The 21,434-nt window shown below is 36.1% G+C and overlaps 1 protein-coding gene across 9 annotated transcripts in view; it reads left to right on the top strand.

Annotated features, from left to right (window-relative positions):
- The window catches only part of siz (Brefeldin-resistant Arf-GEF family protein schizo), a 436,074-nt gene that overhangs the window by 329,273 nt on the left and 85,367 nt on the right, over positions 1-21,434 (top strand). The window contains exon 1 of one of the 9 annotated variants that reach the window (XM_081762750.1): positions 14,502-14,632. The exons of 7 other annotated variants lie outside the window; for them this stretch is intronic. In XM_081762750.1, coding sequence (XP_081618876.1) covers positions 14,601-14,632 — 32 coding nt within the window. In that variant the 5' untranslated portion in view covers positions 14,502-14,600. Of the gene's footprint in view, positions 1-14,501; positions 14,633-18,659; positions 18,832-21,434 lie in introns of those variants that run through there. One more of the 9 variants, XM_081762744.1, reaches the window with a different exon arrangement.

The following is a 21,434-nucleotide window of genomic DNA, read 5'->3' on the forward strand; positions in this document are numbered from 1 at the left end:
CTAGATTTTTTTATCTTTGGCGCCATTTGGCGCCCCCTGAGTTTGTAGCAAGTATGTCAAAGGACCTAAAAATTATACCAGGGACCTTCCTTAAGAATATAAAAGTAATTTCATAACTTAGTCGCATTTCGTAACGTCAGAAAAAAATGTTTTCTGATACACTGCAATGACATAAATTTTACACATTTTTTTCGCATTTGCAAGGTCTCAGAAAATAATTTATAGAAACATTACTATTTCATTCTAAGATCTCAACCAAAAAGATTTCGCATTCGGAAGGATGTACGTACATTTTCAATACAATTCTTTACAAACAAAATTGAAACGAAGGGGGTTGGGGGTGTTTTCACCCCAAATTTAGCATTTTTTCTAGATTTTTTGATCTTTGGCGCCCCGTGGCGCCGCTCGGTTTGTACCAAGTATCTCAAATGACCCCCAAAATTATAGCAGAGACCTTTGGCAACAAAATGCTTTTTACTTTATGTCTCTATACGCAATAGTAGTTATTTTAGAAGCTTTTCTTTCATACACTACAAACTATTAAAAATCATTTAAATTTCCCGCGGTACGGAGAAGCGTACACCCTGCTGGCCGGCGGTAAAGTAAAGGTTAAAATATTAATCTTATAAGTATTCGAGCACCAACGGTCTCGATTCGGGTCGGTAGTTCGGGCGTCATTTATTTGTAACCAGCTGGAGTTCAGGTCCCTGTTCGGGCGCCATTTATTTGTAACCAATTTCAAGTTCAAGTCGCTGTCCTTGGCTCGTGGTATTACCAATAAGTATACTCCTGATACTTTAACTTACCTGGACAGGACGACGAAGACCTCTCCAAGAAAGGTTACAAACTGTTTCCCAAAAAAGTTCGTCGGTCTCAATAATGAGATGAGCATTAGGCGCCGAGAGGTTCGGGTGTCTCGTCTCGAAAACCTCACGGACGATCAGACGGTCATCCAGACAATAACGCACACAAACATCACTCATACAAACAACGAAAACACACTGAATTAAATGACACTATACTTATTTATTAGAACACTATTTTGAAAAAAATAACGAAGAGAAATGAATACAACACTGGACACTAATAAATTTTGCCGCTGAAATTACATTTTGCCCTTTTCGGGAAATAGAACCCTTTCTATATATATGATTATAATTCAGGTATTACTATAAATACTTTGCTCACACCATTAACACACTTGGGGGATTCGCACTGGGGAAAAGTTGTCTGGATCGTCCCACGATGAATCCAGTTGTTGCGCTGAACAGTCCAGCAGCGTAAAGGCGAATCTTCAGCAAACACACAAAAGAAGATCTCCACAATGGAATACAGATATTGGAGGGCGCGTATGTAACATTTTAAACGCACAAGGTCTGAGGACCTGGGATTTCACTGATTGGGGCTAGCCGTAAGAAATCGTCCTTCACCGGCTAAATAGCTTATGCCCCTTAACACAACTTATGTTTGAAGTTCAACGCGAGATGCGTGGTTGCATCTTCCAGACCTGGAGTCAAACTCTTCGAGCATCCAAGCTCAAGCTACGGGTTGCAATGGTCAACGGAAAAGTGTTGGCAGTTCATTTCAAAAATCGCTCAGTTAACTAACCTGTATACACATACAAAAAAATATGGAAAACAATTTCTGTTAATTTTAGTCAACTGCCCATAATGCACTAGACACGGCGATAACACTGGCGTGAGAAAGTACAGATAACAAACTACGAAAACTGTGAGGCTGGTGCCACTTTGGCTACTGGGACATCTGGTCAGCCCATATTTCTCTAATCTATTGTAATGTTTCCATAAGCGATTAAAGAAAGCACTTAATTCAGTTCCCAATAACTATAGAATATATACTGTGTATATAATGAGTCAGGGAGAAACACTGAAATGGTTAGTCACTAACTGAAATGTTCTCAGCAAAAGCAATGTTTTAAGTATATATATGAAAAAACGATGAAAGACTTCTTTGTCCAATTGTGTGGGAAAGAAGCAATTCCCACCAAAGAAAGAACTTATGTGCGTTGCAGAATAAAGTATAAATTGAAAATAATGATCACTGTCTTCACGAAATATACAGGGCGTCCACAAAAAATACTTCTATAACCTGGTAGCGGTTATAATAACGAGGAACTACATAGTTTATACGGTTTACCCAACATTGTTAGGGTCGTCAAGTCTAGGAGGCTTAGGTGGGCAGGTCATGTAGCTAGAATGGAAGAAAGTAGAAACGCTTTCAAAGTCTTGACTGGTAGACCCATAGGAAAATGACCATTAGGAAGACCTAGGCGCAGATGGGAGGATAATATTAAGATGGATCTCGCAGAGATAGGAATACAAAGTAGAAACTGGATGCAATTAGCTAAGGATAGAAGTCAGTGGAGAGCTTTTGTGAACGCGGCACTGAACCTCCGGGTTCCATAGGCCATAGAGTTAGTTAGTTAGTTATCACGGGGACATTCTTCCCTCTACACAGCCTTCAGATATACATTAAACTTTTAGCCAATAAATGATCATATATTCTTAGCCCCCATAGTTGCATTACTGTCAAGTTCCATTCCTAAATTTATCTTTTCTGTATTCCTAACCATTTACGAAACCTTTTTACGTTATACGTAATGTAACGCTCGTTTATAAAATCAGCAAGTCAAAATACAGTATACGTATATTGGAAAATAATTAGAAACTGTAAGGTGATGAAAATTTTGACTTCATATGTGATATGGATGTCACGTATGAATAACATTTGTTTTTTAAGCTTCGTTGACTTTAAGTTTGTAGAAGGTTTATGTATTTATTGAACTTAACGTCATTGAGTTAAAGATCTTTCTTTGTGTGCAAAACGAATACGGTCAGTCGTGTTACGTAAGAACTGAACTTGAGTCTTAAGAATAAAACCTTGCGAATGAGTCGTCGGCATTCATTGTTTGAAGTAACCATATGTATCATCACAGAACCTCTAATTTGGGATCATCGTGATGGCACTAACCCAATTTTCTTGCGATCATTTAAGCTCTGAGGCTTGCCTTGCCGTCGTCATGAAAAGGCAGTGATTTTCCTTCTCTCTCTGTAATTTTCATTGGTTAGTGTACTTTATACCGTAACTTCCAATTTACAACATAAATATACGTATTATTCGTTAAGAGAAAGTAAACCATCGATTTTACAAATTAAGAAAACCTGCTGAATTATATAACTTCCCAGTTTGTCTATCTAGACCAGCGTTTCCCAACCGGTGTGCCGCGGCACATGTAAGAAAATTATTAATTCTATAGCAGAAGTATTAAATCTAGTTGTGAAAATGGTTAATAACATAAAAACAAGCCTCTTAAAAGATTATTATTTTCATATCTATATTCTGCAATGGATCAAGAATACACTCAGTTGCTTATTCACACAGAAGTGAGGTGGTTGTCTCGTGGTCACGTATTGTCAAGATTTTATGCACTTAAAGAACAACTTCTCCTTTTCTTTCTGTCAGAAGAAAGTGAATATTACGATTTCCTTAGTGATGATTCTTGGTGTAATGAATTTGCTTTTCTTGCCGATATTTCCAAACATTGAATTCGCTGAACAAAAGCATGCGGGGGACAAAATTTGCTCATTTAGGGAGAAACTTTCATTTTGGGAGGACATAAATATAAATCAAAACAAATGTGATACGTTTGAGCTTACAAAGTGCTGTAAAATTGACACAAATTTCTCAACACTCATTTCAGACACACTCTCTTTGTTGTGTACCAATGTTGAGAAATATTTTCCTACGTTTGAGTTGACTTCATTTGACTAGGTGAGGGACCCGTTTGCGCCTTCTGTCCTGCAGTCAGCAGAATTAAATGTCCGGGAAGAAAGTGAATTGGTCGATGTGAGAAATGACCAAGGTTTGAAGCTTCACAGTAAGACATGACATTCTGGATTTCTCTCGGCGAGAATATCCAGCTATTTCCACAAAGGCTGTGAAAGTTCTCATTCACTTTTCTACATGCTACTTACGTGAAGCAGGATTTTCTGCAATGAACACAATCCAGTGTAAGAACAGGTCACAACTGTTATCTCCGGAACAGATATGAGGGCGTGTTTATCAACTATCCGTCCAGAATTGAAGAAGATTATGAAAGAACATCAAGCTCAAATTACACATTAATTTTGTTTCGTGTACCAACTTGTTTTACTTATTTTTGAAAAGAAGTAATCTTCAAATATTATTATTAAACAGTTGTAACATTCAATAGATATGATTGAAATATTGCTGCATTACTAATATTATTAAACAATTTTAACCTTCATATAATATTCAAATATTGTAACATATATTAACCACATTAAAAAAGTATAAGTTTCATACTGTGTCACTTTTCTGTATATTTTTAATGCTTAAGAAAAGTATTTGTTATCATTGTAATGACCAGTATTGCTTCTTCATTGTTGTAGCCTGTTTTGCAACTTTTAATTTTAAAATATCATTCAATCCTTTCAACAAAGCAAATATGCACACAAGTTACCTAGGTTTGTGTTTTAAAAGTACAAGAGATTTTTTGTTCGTTATTGGTGAAAGGTTGGATACAGTTTTTGAAAAAGAAAGTGTGTTTTTTTTTTCTTTTAAATTGAGCCCTATGTTCCATTGCAATTGTTTTCTATTTTTAAATTAGCATAATGAAAAAAGCATGAAAAATGAGCATAATGATTTATAACGGGGGAAAACCAGTGATCGAGCTTTCTTCTCTGCAGGGGCGGATCCAGGACACACTTCAAGGGGGCGGTGGGTTGTAATACTGCTACTTAGATCAACTTTTAAGAGCTACAAACTTTGGTATGGGTTTTATTTATATATAAAATAATAAAGTTTCCTCTTCTGGGGGGCAATCGCCCCGATCGCCCCTGGATCCGCCCCCTGCTTCTCTTTGAGAAGAAGATCAGTAATTACAGAAAAATACCACCATATTTCATATTTACAAATAACAGCAATAATATTAATAATAATAATAATAATAATATCTGTGTCTGCCGAGAGAATTTAAGTTATACCCATAGTGTGCCGCAAGTTGAAAAGGGTTGGGAAACGCTGATCTAGACAGCCTAAATTTAAGTCCTTTTTGTATTTAGTAGCATTGCGGTAATTTGATAGCCATTATTATTATTATTATTATTGTGGAAACAGCTTCAGCAACTGAATAGTTTTCATTAGTGTGCCATTCTGGGATTTATCATAGGAATAACGATATTCATCGTTCATATATACTGAATACAACAAAACGATGGTACTACGGTTTGGCCTTTGGATGTTTGTTTTTGAAAATAAATAATCGAACTACTGTATAGCACTCAAATCTGATTGAGTTGTAATAATAGTTATTTAAAAAAAAAGTCACAAATAATGCTTTTATAAAAATGCACAAAAAGAGTTTCTTTTAAAAATAAAGTAAGGAAATGAGAATAAGACTTAAAAAAACATTAGTTACTCTAAATAGTTCGCTACAATCCATTATAATCAATTGCACCCATGCTTTTATAGTCTTAGACCATTTCTTCATTTTACCCACAAAAAAATTCCCATTATTGCGCATTTTATAAAAGCATTAATATTCTTTTTTACGCTATTTTTTTTTACTTTTTATGTTTTCACAGTCAGTTCTTGAATTCGTATTGTTTTCTCAAAGGGACCGCGGTGGCTCAGTGGTAGAGCGTTCACCTCTGGTGCTAGGGGTCTCGGGTTCAAACCCTGCTCCCTCCAAGTGAACTTTGTGGTGGACAAACACCGTGTGCGTGGGTTTTCTCGGGGTTCTCCCGTTTCCTCCCACTTTCTTCATTCCACCATTTCATTCATCTCTCATCTTCACCGTCTTCTTTAGCCTAACCGGCATAACCGTGGGACGTAAAACTCAAAACTTTCATTTCATTTCATTTTTTTGTTTTCTCAAAATCTGAAACTTAATGTACAAAGATATCCTAGATGCTATACTGCACATGTTAACTTAAGAGCAGGTTTGGTTGCATAATGGAATAGGATACCTAGTTGAGAGCAATATTAATAACTTACAAGAAAATAGATGAATATATAAAATTTATATATAAAAGTAACAGTGGAATATTGTATTTTCACTCAAATTATGTGGCTGTGCATAATTTACCATTATACGCTGAAAAAAATCCGTTCTCCGGACAGCGGTATGTTGTACAAGTATTCAGAATCCTCTTGCGTACTATAGAAATCAGTACAGAGCATACGTTATCCATATGCTACATACGCACTGCCCTTAGGTGTTACATCATGCTGCTGCAGGATGTCTGACAACTAACAGTTTTCCGTATATCACATGCATATACTTATGTTACGTTTCTCAGCTATATGTTACATACGTCCATTTGTATGTGAGATCCTGACCGCCTATATTGTTTCATACGGAAAGTACGTATAGACGGAACACTTATACGGAAAGTATTATAAAACATGCGTTTTCAGGTATACGCCTGCTGTACAATAAGTCCAAAAACTACAGGAATTATGCATGTAACCTACCTTTTTAAGTACGTCACCTTCATTTTTTTTCGGTGTATGACGTCAAGAAATGAGCTAATAAAAGTTACAAGATTTGAGGACACTTTTGAACCATTGAAAGGCAAAGAAACGTATGTAAAAGTGCCTAGTCTCCAGAACAATAGATTCACAATACAATTATTTATTAGACTTCCAAACTATGCTATTCGTAAGTGTCGGAATCTTACAGAACTGCTTTGTCCGTTCGTCCGTCGGTCGACAGGTATCAGAACAAAAACAGTAAGATACACCGAGAAGCGGATTTCTGTAATCGATTCTGCATTTAAAGAATAGATTCCATATCCTCCGTTAACCCTCTATTCGAACCGGAAGTGGTTTAAATTAACCATTTAATGCCGTGCGAGAAGCATGCCACCTATGAAGGTGAAACTAATATTAAAGTGTACACTAATCAAGTTTTCTATCATAGCATTGGTAAGATACTAATAGTATGGTTAATCACATATAGGTCAAAATTATGACTAACTCAAAAAAGTTTATTTATTAATTTTTTTTAATTTAATACTAGCAGATTGCCTTCTTCGCACGGGAAGAATACGTTTAATTTTGGACATAAAGGGCAATGAGGCTGAATTTGGATTTAGTCGGTGTCGAAAGTGTCACTGTTCGTCTCGGCGACACGAAAAACTATGTAATCGACACTAGTATCGATCATTTATAAATATATATGTCACTTCCCTCTTCCCCAAGTTACGGGGTTGAATTTGGAGTTAAACGGGATCGGAAGTGTCACTGTTTATCTGAGCGACCCCGAAAACTATGGGTTCGACGCTAATATTGGCCATTTTCGATCATTTTTTAAAAAATATCATCCCTTCCCCTAAGTTGCACCATCAAAGTGAAATTATAAAAAATATTCTTGGCCCAAACCTCATCTATGTTTAAAATTTGATCGAAATCGGTCGGATGGTTCAAGAGTTATCAAGTCACAAACATAATCACTTCCAGTTTTATATATTATTTAGAAATGTCCAAAGATAGGACATACATCAATTGATAGAACAGAACACATTGAACTGAAAAAAGAAAGGCGTTATTTATAGTAGATTTTGTGACATAGTTATCGAGAAAAAAAAAACTAATTTTGATGGCGTTAAAATTGCATTGTTCATTACTAATCGGCCTAGTTGATACCCCAATCTGATTCTACAGGAAAATCAACAGATTGAATCAAGCAAATTGGGTTGAATCAAGCTAATTGAATTGATTGTGGGGCTGTGGACAATTGCATCCCCCTCGTGTTTGAGATGTAAATACATTTTAATCAACAGGATATTAATACACGAATGAAAAAACGTGAAAATGCTTATATCAAAGGGGTCTTGCTCCTCATGCAAAATCTGAAATCTCAAGCAAGTTCTGAATGAATCCATTGTTCGTTTGATTTCTGCCAACAGTGACATTCATAATCTAAGCAGTGACGCACATAATACTAGTAAAAAAATACATGTTAATGCTACTTTGGAAGTTGGATATGCACTGATTTCCGAAAGTCAACTATGGATACCCGTAACCACCGCTCTAGAACACATCACAGTGGCGTAGCCAAGAGAGGAACTGACCTGGATCAGGTTCCGCCCCCTTAGTCCAGTGATATTAAAAGTGGATCCTACTTACGTGTAGTATGTTCTATTTATGATCCCCATGTTACGAGCTTTTGTTTCCGGCGTAAGCATACGTGAGATTAGGCCTCTTACATAGTCATCTAGAGCCCCGCACTACATCCTACACGTGTGTGCTTACATTCATCCGTGCGTAATTATATACAAGGATATTTCTCAGTCAGTATTGCGAGTCAATATGAACAAGATTGAAACGACAATAGTGGTTCCATTCCTTATTTCTGTAAGAAGATAAAACGAAGAATACAAAAAATAGACTGTTCCAAACTCAATCTTTGGTTGCTTAAAGTATTTGAAGGGAGCTTTTTACGTATGGCGATGGATTTCTGAGCGGAATCATTGCAGGATATAAAACCTGGTTCCATTATTACCAAACTGAAACAGAAACTGCTATCAGGAATGTACCATAGCTCTTCGAAGAAACACTACACCCAAGTAACAACGAGAAAAGTCTTGATCACTCTCTTCTTGTATGAAAATGGGTGATTTTTTTTTAACATTTCATGGAAAAGGAAGCAACAGTAACCAGAGCTTCGTACGCAAATTGCTCCAACATCACCTCTGCTCTGCAATCAGCAGTAAACAATGAGAATATTTGATGTCATGAATTTCTATTTTCATCACAAAGCTCGATCTCGTATTGTCCGCTTAACGGTGTTCAGATTACAACATATCAAATTTGAGGTCCTCTATATCTAGCTTACCAGTGAGTTTTTTTTCATATTTTTGGACCAATTAAAGAGGCAATGGGACAAGAGCATTTTGGAAGCAGTGAAGAGGTTAATGCCGTAGCGTACAAGTAGCTACAGTTATAACCAAACATATTTTTCCGACGACGTATCCACGCAGTTCCGTTGCGCTCTATGCAGTCAAAATATGAAGTCTGGTTATGTTTTTCGGTATTTCTTAATTTGCTGTACAGATAATAATAATAATAATAATAATAATAATAATAATAATAATAATAATAATAATAACCATGCATTCGGGAGTTCATCAATTCATGGAAATAAAATCGCTTTGCTTGCCGTCTATTTTTATATACCATAAAATTGATTAATTTCTTAAGTACTATCGTACAAATAAGTTCACAAAACGATGGTGTCCAGGCGTGACTTAACTATTAGACCCTACTGGTGATCGCCAACAGAAATTTTGTGTTTACCGGTATTCACTTGTGAATGATTACTGGCATTCGCGATTAATTTCCGGTAATCATGATATTTCCGATTTTCAACTGTTTGTTTGCAGTTAATATCATAATGTTTTCCTTTTAGTTTTTGTCGATTATTATTCTGAAATAAAAAAAAATCTTACGTCCCATGATTATGCCGGCTAGGCTAAAGGAGACGGTAATGATAAGAAATGAATGAAATGGTGGAACGAACAAAGTGGGAGGAAACGGGAGAATCCCGAGAAAACCCACGCTCTATGTTCACCACAAAGCTAGTTGGCACGAGCTGGGATTGAACCAAGGACCCCATGCACCAGAGGTGAATGCTCTGCCACTGAGCCTCCGCAGCCCTCGATCACTATTCTGGTAAGATAGTGTATGGACTATAAGTTTGAGTTCATTATCTTGGGAACGTCTAATCTTTAAGACATCTATATTTTCCACATACTTTAGTTATACACACTAGAATTCGCAATGTCCTTAATTAAGCGCTTATGTCCTAGTTCGTTCGTACTCACAGCTCCACAGGAATTGGGAATTGCCGCTCTATTTCACGATATCAATATTTAACTCTCTAGTGTACAGATATTTTCACCTTCAAACTCCAAGTCTGATTGACCTATTATGTAGATTAAATTTGATATCGTTAGTTTTATTGTAAAGTAGCTGAAATGTCCGTTCTTTGCACGAGGATAATAGGTTTCTGGGAAATATTTGAGTCTCTTCTCCCCATGAATCGAAAAAATCGAATGCACCCTTTAAATCAAAGTTACGTGATAAAATCCCAACTTGAGGTAGATACTGTGTTCGAAAATTCATTTGCAGACTGTTCAACCACTTCCCCATGATGCGATCACAAACAGGTAACATTCCTTTCAATGTGAAGAAAGGAATGAACCCCATTAGAACGAACCTTTTCAAAAATACTGGGACACATGTCCACTTATCATGGAGTTCAATCTCCCTAACTTAATGGGCTCGTGACATGCTGCTCGTGTTTTTATACAAATTCTGAACTTCTACTACTTCCCTCAGGATGCGCCTTTGAATCAAAGTAACGTGATAACATCCTAGCTCAAGGCAAGTACTATCCATGTTCCAAAATTAGTTTCAAACTGTACAACTATTTCCGCGCGATGCGATCACAAACAGGCAAATTGCTTTCAATGTGAACAAAGAAATTATAGAAACACTCCCATTCCCCCTTAAAACGGGAATTCCGAAAAACGTCGAGACACATGTCCACTTACTTTTAACGAATAGTTTATATACGGTACCCATTTCGTCTTCCTAACTTGACAGGACCATGAGATATTCAGTTTTTCCCACACACTTTGATTCCCACTCCTCCTCTCAGGACACGCATTTTAATCAAAGTAATACATGATAAAAATCCAGTCAGGTACGTGATAACTATATCCAAGATCTCGTTTAAATCGGTTTAGCTTTTCTCCCGTGATGCTATTACAAACGAGATCCTTTTCATTTTATATAAGCATTCATCTTATATAATAGATCGTATATTTATTAGCTTTAACATAGGCATTGTTATTCATAATGGTTACGAAATGTTTTCGTGGAACTATTCGTAACCGCGTTCAAGTCGGTGTAGATCGTTTCTATGTTCTCATCTGAAGCTTACGTTCTGATTTCATTTTTTTGGTTAAGATACTGTCTAGAATTACTAAATGTAGTTCTAAAGTTCTTTCATAAGTATCTAACGTTTCTAGGAAGGAAGAATAATATTTGGTTCTTTGTTATATCTAATTTATAGAAGTACTTTTGTGTTTGACATCTTTCAGAGATTTACCATTCCGAAAAAAAAAGTCGTATTTTTTTCTTTAGAGTTTGTACCAGCAGGACCGTACAAATAACATCTTGGAAAACAGGAAAAACTTCTTTATCATATTTGGATACATTTTCGCTGTACTTAATAGATGATGATTAGCGCGTGGGATCCCGGGTTCAATTCCTTGTGGAAGAGCCTTGAAAGATTTGAATGTATAACGGTGGTTCGGATTCCTCCTTAATGCAGGTCCATGTCTCATATGGCTTTGGTGCAGAAATGGACGACAAAGTCCAAATCAACCTGCCAGCTACTCAATAGAAATCAATAGGGAAGAGGATCTTCGACTAGAGATTGTGCATTCACGTAAATGTCGGTTGATTCGAGTTTAGCGTCTTTTACAGCAGCGAGGTTATATGAGACGTAGACCTACAGGTTAATGTAAGATCCAAACGACATTACCTCCCACCAGGAACTGAACCCGAGTTTTCTTCCTCAAAGACGTGTACTCTAACTACGTAGCCACAAAGGAGCTCTAATAAATGTGTTCAAGGGGCGAACTACTATTGTAAATAACTTAAACTAAAAAAAAAAATATACTCATTTCAAGTATTTAACTGGTCGTTATATTTTCTTCCTAACAGTTCTAACGAAATAAAACAAAACAAACTATATTTCATTATGATAGTGTGGAACAACTTAAATTTTAGATTTAGTTTAGTGCAGGTTTAGTACTGTTCAGTTTAGTTTTAGTTTAAGGCTACAATGTGAATAGTTTCCTGAGTCTCTATAACTATTTTCGCCAAGGATCTTTCTTCGTTTAGGTTACAAATATAGTCCTTGTCTATTTTCTCTCTGTTATACAAAGAAAAAATCTGTCTTCCCTTATTTTGAAAACATATTCGAGTTTTGTCTATTAAAATGAGAAATGATCAATGATAGCCAAGGAGAATAACAACATACATATGCGTTGGAAGTCCAGATCAACCACTCAAATAAAATTCTCTATCGAATGCACAATGAAATGATGAAATTGAGATTTTAAAAAAGCGTCAAAACGGATTTGCCTTTGTATTTTGAAACAGTTTTGAGATAATGTGTATCAGTGGAAAAACGGAAACTTTTGTGTTACAGTGGTTAATACAATATATTGTTCAGGCTTTTCACGTGCTTTTAATTCGGACAAAATTTGTATTCATCCTTTAGAGTATATATCATTATAAAGAAGATGAACATTGTGCATAAACTGTAGAGACCTCTCTCCTAGTTTGATCTAGTGCTGTTAAAATTAAAGTAACAAATTCTTCGAATTTCTGAACAATGTCTATTATTCGAACAGTTATTTCGATAATTTGATATGAATATTTGAGCAACAACAGAAAAAATATTCGAATATTTTGAACATCACTACTTTGGTCGTACACTATGTATGTGAGCTTATGGTAGCCACACCGACCACAGTTTCCTTCGAATTCTCTTGTTTCCTTCCACCTTCCCACTGTACGAATTCTTTCATTATCTTTCAGTTGCGTTTGTCATCAGTTTCTTTTCCGAGTAGGGGTTTGGAGCCTATAGCAGTATCATAGGTCTCGTTTCATATCGCTATATCCTTGATGCTTAAAAGGGCACTTAAGTCCAATCAACTAACTGTTCGTGCAGCCTCTGTAGCTACAGTAGGTAGGGACAGAGGGTACGAGACTGAGTTACTGATGCATAAACTGAATTATTATTATTATTATTTTTTTTTTATTATTATTATTATTATTATTATTATTATTATTATTATTATTGATTATCCAATATGATAAATATTTTGAAACATGTGTTAGAGGAAATAATAAAAATCAGACGTAGATATTTACCCAGAACTTCCGATGTGTGTGATGATTTTTGAAATGCTTTATTAACGATTACATATTTAACTTCATTACAGGTGCAAAAGAAGTGTTTCCTCGGATAAATTGTTAGCTCTCAGTATTTGGACAGGATATCTGGGTTCGTTTCTCGGTAGGACATGATGTGTTTAAATTCCACATTAATCTACAAGTCGACATCGCATATAGTCTTTGTGTTGAAAAGAGGCGCTAAACTCGAAACAAGTATTGTTAAAATGAAAGATTTCGTATTTAATTCGTTTTCTACTTAAAACTCCTCAACCCTAGAATGTAGTCTATTATCAAAGGCATTAATTGTTTAAAAAGTAGATTATATAAAAATAATGTAATGGTTTCACATGCCTATGCAAAACTCATGTAAAATACGTGTTTGCATAACTAGAAGGGACTATCAAAGAATAACAGATCATCTTAACTTTACTATGTTAATAACCTAATATTCTGTCGAATTTACAATTAGTAGAGAAATTAAATCATTACTAATAGGTTTCTCATTGACTACTGATGACAGTGCTTTCAAAATGAATTATCAAGAGAGGAGGATTGAGAGAACAGTTTCCTGCACTATTACATTGATTTTCAGACACCTTAATAAACTTGTACAATATAATAATGGGATGTGCAAATTAATTTTGTTCACTTAATTATTTATAGCCAGTTCCCGAACTTGGATGTTTTAAGGATAAAACAGAACGAATTGATCACACAGCATATTGACAGAAGCAGGTGCGGAAGGATATTCTATTAGCTATATCCTTGAGTTCATCCCCTACGATTCTATATTTTCGACTAAAAGACTATAAAAAATGAATAATGGTAATAAAATTGATTCCGAAAGGACAAAGCATAGGAACCATTCTTTGAACGGGATTCGAATCCGTGATAAACATGTCTTGCAGAGACCATCCTAGTGCCAAAAGCATCCCAGCCGAACTAGTTACGAGAGGAAAATGAGAATTACTGCAAGGAGAGGGCTGAAAGTGAATTTATTGGCCGTGTTTTAAGTATTAAATAAGTAGATACAAAATACTACTCACATAATTCTTAATTGTTGGATACGTGTTCTTTTCTTAGTTGAGTTGTACGATAAGAAGTACGAGTAGCTCTGTAGTGTGGGGTACAGTGACATTGTTACTATGTTTTTATTTCACTTGTTGATTGTTTACACAAAATACCCGGGATTGCTCTTTGTGAAGTCCGCGTAGGACAATACAATTGATAGGTCAGTAATTTGTGAAGGTCACAAGTTGTTTTGAGCCCTCGGTTGCGGCCAAGTGACAGCTGGCAGTAAGTACATGCCACGTGCGACGGTAGACCAGTTCTTAACCGTGGGCTTAACATCTGCAGCGTCTTAGTCCATCCTCAACACCTGCCCTTATCCTTGTTGCAATTGGCTAATGCCTCGCGACTGAAATTTTACTATTGGTGGAAGACGTTCTGGATGGCACGCGATAGGGTGAGACTGCAAGTAATGCAGTGGAGCGAGCAGCTGTTCTTTATACGTTCTTCAGCTGCAGTTCGGGAGCAGTTGGTTTTAGATGTAGTTCGTATGTTTTCATCCAGCTATGCTTATCTGTGTATCTGGATTCATTATTAGGTAAGACAGTTTTTTCCGTTTTCATTGTAACATTTTTTTTTTAAAAAAGGAAGAAAAACGTGAAAAGAGCATTTTTTATTTTCATTGCACTAACATTTTTAAAAAAAAAATTCTTGTGAAAACAGCAATTCGAAAATAATTTGATTATTTATAATGTTATTAAAAGCACAATATACTACTTTCGTTTGTTTCGGAGATGTATCAACCGACTAATTCTTTACGCATCGGTTAGTGATCCTGATAAGTCTCTTATGATACTGTTTGCTGGAAGTTTAGCGCTCCTTTTCAGCACCGAGGCAACGTATGATGTGGAAACGTATTCTGGTATTCGATGCTGGAGATGGTTCTGAAGTACTGATCATGTCATCTTCAGTTGCACTACATAAATAGCAAATAGTTAATGAACAAGATGGCCAGGGTCGCTTTCTTTTTCCTCGACCAACGAAAATAATAGCACGTGCTTTGCCGTAGTTTCCATTTATCGATGATGATTATTATTATTATTATTATTATTATTATTATTATTATTATTATTATTATTATTATTATTAATTCCCTTCAATAAATACAAATTGCTATTGTGTGGGACATCGGTCTTAAGTAGGATCGTATTTTTATCTTTTATATAATGATTGTTTACAGAAAGGGGCGCAATTTTAGGTAGATCTTTAGTACTTAAAAACATATCTGACACGTAAGTAACTCACTTTTTTAAATAAATGGAAACAACTTGAATAATCAAAAATGCCATTAAACGCACGTTGTTCGAGATTGCCTTTTCTTGCTTATTATGTATGCTCCTCCTTGTTTCCATGTCATGTTCATATTTGGCCATCTGCTTTACTGTATGTGGATCAATGGATGTCTTTGTGTGCGTGTATTTTATGTGTACTATATGAGGCAGCGGTATGTGTACTATATGACACATACTATTTTATGTGTACTTTATGTGTACCCAGAGGAGAGGCCGTTACACTTTGTGTCATTGTAAATGTTAGTGGTTGATTTAAAAAATCGACTGTAAATTTGTGTGAAGAAAAGTATAAGAGCAACAGTTATTTATCAAAACTTCACCAGTTGAGGGTGTACTTTAGCTAAGAAGCATTCAGTAATTTTAAGCATATATGTGTTTCTTTTTTGTGTCATACAGTAGGGAGCATTAAGGTGAGGGAGCATAATGAAAAATGCGGAGGGGAGGGACGAAGAGTCCTATGTACAGTAATGTTATACACGTACGCGTGTTTCTTATTTCAGAATCTACACTCTCTTATATACATCAGGTTGTTTTTGTATCTAGTTATTAAAACGGCCTTTTTAAAGTATATCAATTCGTTATTATTCATGTTATGCTTGTGTGTACTGTTCACGTGCTTTAGTCTGCAATATGAAAACACGGTACTGTACATTTCAACATGATGTAGCTCTGTACTGAATTGTTGAAGTCCATTGTTTATTCGGTTTGGTTCGTTGGCTAGGAGTATAACGTCCCTTTATCAGTATCAAGGCTATATGACAAGTGAACATACAACCTAACAACGGATCCAAATTACTTGCCTTCTCCGGCATTCGAACCAGGGTCTCCTACCTCTAAGGCGCGGATCCTAACCATATACAAAGGATATCTGTTTATTTGATATGTCATGTGTTGCTTGACCTGTGATGTTTCGCTGACAACTTCCTGTTCAAAACTGAACATTTACATCTAAAAGTCGTACATCTTTGGGATATATTGACATATTTTAATACTTTTTTTTTTTTTTTGTAACGTGCAGAAGATTACTTATTTCAGTTGTAAGTACACGTTCTTCGAATTGATGTATTTATTCAGATTTTCTTGGTGAAATTATCCACCAACAGAGAATCATTTGCCTTTTCGGCTATACCTAGTATAACAACCACCACACGCTTTACTATTTTTTTAAAAGTCTATTCAAAACGTAATACATTTGTTTTACAGAGGTGCGAACAGAGATATCAGATTTTCCTCCAGTGGATTTTCTGTACACGGGGAGTGAAAGTAGTACTTCAAAAATATTGGTATCCCATTTTGGGCATGATCGGAAATATTCCCCAGGGAAATTAGTTAACATTCGGCCCACCCCTGAAATCATCAGTGGTTGCGATTTTTTTTTTTCAATTTTGTAAACATGACTACGAGACTATTGCTTTAAAATTTTCTGGCTTAGAAAAGTTGTCCTCTCTTCTGAGATTTTTTTTCGTATGACTGTTTGGCAGTATAGAATTTCACTCGTAGTATTAGTAATATATTTTTGATCGTAAGTTTGGTGCGTGGGCAACTACAAAAGTGATAATCCACCTAAGCAGTTTTTCTCTTGCTTGTGAGTACGTGAAAATTCCCTCAAGGTTATATTGTTAGCGTGCGCGCTGTGGGAGTGGGAGACCCAAGTGTGCAGGTAGGAGTGCTTGTGGTCCAAATCACACGCTAATCTGCAGATCTACGCCTCATATAGCCTCGCAGCTGAAAGTCTAATCCAACAAAAGGAGCCGCGATGGTTCAGTGGTTGAAACTTTCACCTCTAGTGCGTAGGGTCCCTTGTTTTGCCCCATCTTGCACCAAGTGGGCTTCGTGTTGGATAAACACAGTCTGCGTGCGTTTTCTCAGGATTCTTCCGTTTCCTCCCGTAAAACAAGGATTTCATTTTCTCCAATACAGGTAACCAATGAAAGTACTTGGGCTGATTTGAATGTGGTTTGCTGAATTTGACGTTTATTATTTTAAGTGTATTATGCAGTTTATTATTAAGCAGTTTGCTATTTTATTCTAATGTATACGAAATGAAACTTCTAATTTAGCGTCCCACGATAATGTCTTTTTGGCTAAAAGAGGCGAATGATTAATGAAAGTGTATGATTGTAAAATACTTAGTGGAATGAGACTGTGGAAGGAAACAGGAAAACACCGAGAAATCCGACGGACACCATGTTGTCCATTACAAGCTCCCTTGGTCTGGAATTGAACCACGGACCCTTATCATAGGTGGTGAGTGCTCTCTCACTTAACCACCGTGCCCCCGTTATATAATGTATCCATTTCTAAGATTTTGACAAAAATTGTATAGAGTGGTATCCACTCCCGTTGGTCACTGTACTTCTTAGTGGGAAATTCGTCAAATATGTAACATAGTTGGCTTTGGAATACTATTAACATGTATAGTGTTGGCGATATTTTGTAAAAAGTGGAAGCACAGGTAGCTAAGAGATCTCCCCTTGTAAAATTTTAGTTTAAATTGTAAATCATTGTCCTCAAACGTTCTCTTGGTTGGTATAGCCGCTTTCGTGGTGCAGGGAACAAGTCGGTGTATCTGATAAGCAGAATAGAGGGAACTACTTTTAGAAGGCACCTTATTCCCAAGGTTCCAAATGTTTCTCGTTGGTCAAATGGCCTCGAGCATCATAATTCTATACATCTGTTAACCGGAGAATCGTGTGCTCAGGTAAGCCAAATGGCAGCCAACAAAGAGGAGCATGATGATATTCTTCCCTAGCTCCCGATGGACACCTGCGACCTAGCAAGACTTTTTTGTTTAGTTCATATAGAGAACTCGTATGCTAAAAGGGAAGGGGGAACTCGTATACTAAAAGGGAAGGGGAATTATGCAGGCGTGGAAGTTATTGGTTATAGTGCTTGTCTTTCGATGATAGAATGAATAATACGTTAGGAACATAATCACATGTCTTTTTAATTTAACATTGAAAACAAAAAGTCTGTATAAAGTTTTTAAGATTATTTGTTACGACTACAATGTATACTAATAAGTACCGGTTGAGACTGTTTACAGTGTAGAATAATAGCAATCAACATGACTTATTGGACCGCTGCCAGGTTCACACCTAAAGGATTGCTTTTGCATAAACGGTAATGAAATAGCCAGTTGACCTTGTATCCCACAAATCAGTTCTTATAAGGAAGAAGGAACGTCTCGCAGCTATGTATGTTTGAAAGAAGGAAGATCGCGCTCCTTTGTAATGTAACTTTGTTTAAAGTTTGAACAGTGCACACTGGGATGTAAACCTCTCTTAAAATTTCGCTGGTGTTTACGGGTTTTGAGGCGTGTTAGAAAGCAGTGTGGTTAAAAGATGACATGTGTGAAAGCTGTGGGGTGGATTATTTGTAGTGCCGTGAGCTCAGATTGGAGTTTGGCCGAGTTTGTAGGCTCATCAGCCGATTTGTGTAGGAGGTGAGTAGTAGCTTGGACATTTGGATTAAGGATCTCCAGCCACTGAAGCCTTTGTGTTCTTGATGACTACAGGTGTAGCGTTTCCTAGTAAGTCATTCCTCACTGCTATTTGTGTGTTTGTTCAGCAAAATCGAAGCAGTTAAGAAAAATGTCCAAAATAAATTTTAAAATAATGCAAAATTATAAAATTTTTGTTTTTACACAACGACACAAACATGATGTAATAGCTGAAAAACCAGCGATACATGGGTTTCAACTTTTTTTCTCTCGTTCGTAACCGAAGATCATGGCACATTTGAGTCTTTTTTTATGGTTTCTGATACAATTGTGTATTTGGCACGATCTTTACATTATCCGTATGCAGGATCACTAATAAAATATATTGTGACAATGAGTAGTTTTCGTACACTTCAAGCATCCAAAGTAATAGAAATTTAAGAGTAAAATTTTCTATATCGGAAAGTATTCTGAGTATATAACACATTCAAAACTCGACCAACCAGTCGACCATTCCAGTAGGACGCGTCACAGCACTTGGTAAAAACTAGGCAGAGAAGTTGTGTAGGCGCCTAAATTATCAATTTGCTTATTTTGTTTGTGGCAGTTTTATTGATATTTGTTAAATTACTCGATAGCCATTCAAATAGTAGTGATTAAAAATGAATGTTATGAAAGTATTGAACATTTCCAGCAAATCATGTATTCGTCACAGAGCATACGAGGACGTCGAAATGAATTTGCAGAGCAAATAAACATGACCACTCGGGTAAAATTTACCACAGTGGCTAGGGTTATTGGAGAGGGACAACCAGTATATTAGTTTGGATGCAAAGTCATAATCGTGGAATTGTAATTGCAGGTAATAAGATCGTGGGTCCAAGGGTGTATAGTCCTAGTTCAGAAGATTTTTTTTTTTTTTTTTTTTTTTTGGTTCTTGTTCATTATGAACTTTGAGGCCATATTAGACGTGTTCTCCAGATTAAACTTTTCTCGATATAGCGGAGTAGTAGAAAATTGCTATGGGGAAATGAATGTAACTCAACTGCAAGAACTTCACCTCTGGCAGAATTTTATAACTGAACTTAAAATAATATAACAATGTATTACTCAGAAGATAGTAGGTAGAGATGATTTGTTCCAGATATATTGTTAAAAATAGATGCCAACACAGTTGTTAAGAATTCCAAATTTTTCTGCGTCTCATATGGAATTTCAGTGTTCGAAATTTTTGATGCCTATGATTATATCTACAGTATATATAACCATCACAGTTTTACAAGGTTGATGCTAATATTTTAGTGGGTCGTTGTATGTAAATTGTGCGATTACAAACACTTACTCCGGGTTCTGGAATTGCTTTTTTTTTATGGTAGTTAATTTCATTGCCGTAACTCAATAAATTCAGTAGTCATATGGTACATATACAGGGTGTCAAAATTCCAGGAGTAAAGGCCAAGTATAGGTACATATGAATGGAAGATGAAGAATGTTGCCGGAAATAGGTAGTTTTCTGTCTAAAATGTATTATTTTAATTACACCAATCCTTTCGGCTCCACAGTGGTAAGGCGCCGTACGTAGGTTAAATGAAAGAACGTTTCCGGTTGAGCAGGCTGTTCTAACGGAACGTAAGGACACGCACAGATGACATGAGGAACGCACAATTTTTTGTGTGAGGCAACCTAGAACACTTAGAATCCGTTTCCCAACGATGCGAATGTTGTTGGTATAGTGGGTGCTCAAGAAAATAACCTGCTGAACTAACCATGTTGCTTTTTCATTTATCGTACGGCGACTTACTAGTGTGGAGCGCAAACGGCTGGTTCGATTAGAAATTTTCCGCCATTTTAGTGGAAACCACCTGGTTTGAATAAGTTTCCTCTCTTTCTATTTTTCTTTTTCTTTTATTTTATTGTATGTTTACTAATAGCAGAGTTGACCTATGGCTCCGGACTTTTGATACACCCTTTATAATGTAATGCACGTAGGGCTATGTGAACGCCCGAGTAGTCATGAGCACAATTGGTTTGGTATCCCAAGTTTTTCAGTGAACAAATGCGTGTCTTAGTTTGCGATTAATATCATGTCATCCATTGTTTCCTGGAAATTTCTTTTGTTTACGTATCGGAAAAACTTATGTATGCATGTGTAATTAAAATGAACAAGACGTGTATTGGTGAGTTAATTTTTTTAGAAGACATTTGTTCAGTCAGATAAGATTTGATTCACAGGGATCCTGATTGCTATTGTTATTTAAGAAATTAGGTAATCTGATAAGTTTGTCTCCTCCGTTGTGTCTTCGTTGCGAGCTGCATAGAATGCAGAGCAATATCTTGTACGTCTGTTTGAAATAGAAAAAGCAATATATAATATTTCTGGATAGTTCGCCGAGATATCTGAGAACGTCATTAGTTGTTTTAATTTTATCGAATATTGCATAATTTTTAAATCAGATTGTAGGCATTGGATAGATTGCTTTCGTAAAATCTATTTGCCGTTTGTAACTCTCGTTACATAAATATGACTCTGTCCAAAGTAAAATTCTCATTATTGTAGTGAAGTTTCTTTTTTACGTAAATCATAATAAAATCCGTGAGCATTCGTG

This window comes from Thermobia domestica, chromosome 6 (assembly GCF_964235325.1).
Source record: "Thermobia domestica chromosome 6, izTheDome1.hap1.1, whole genome shotgun sequence".
In the NCBI taxonomy this organism is placed as follows: Eukaryota; Metazoa; Arthropoda; class Insecta; order Zygentoma; family Lepismatidae; genus Thermobia; species Thermobia domestica.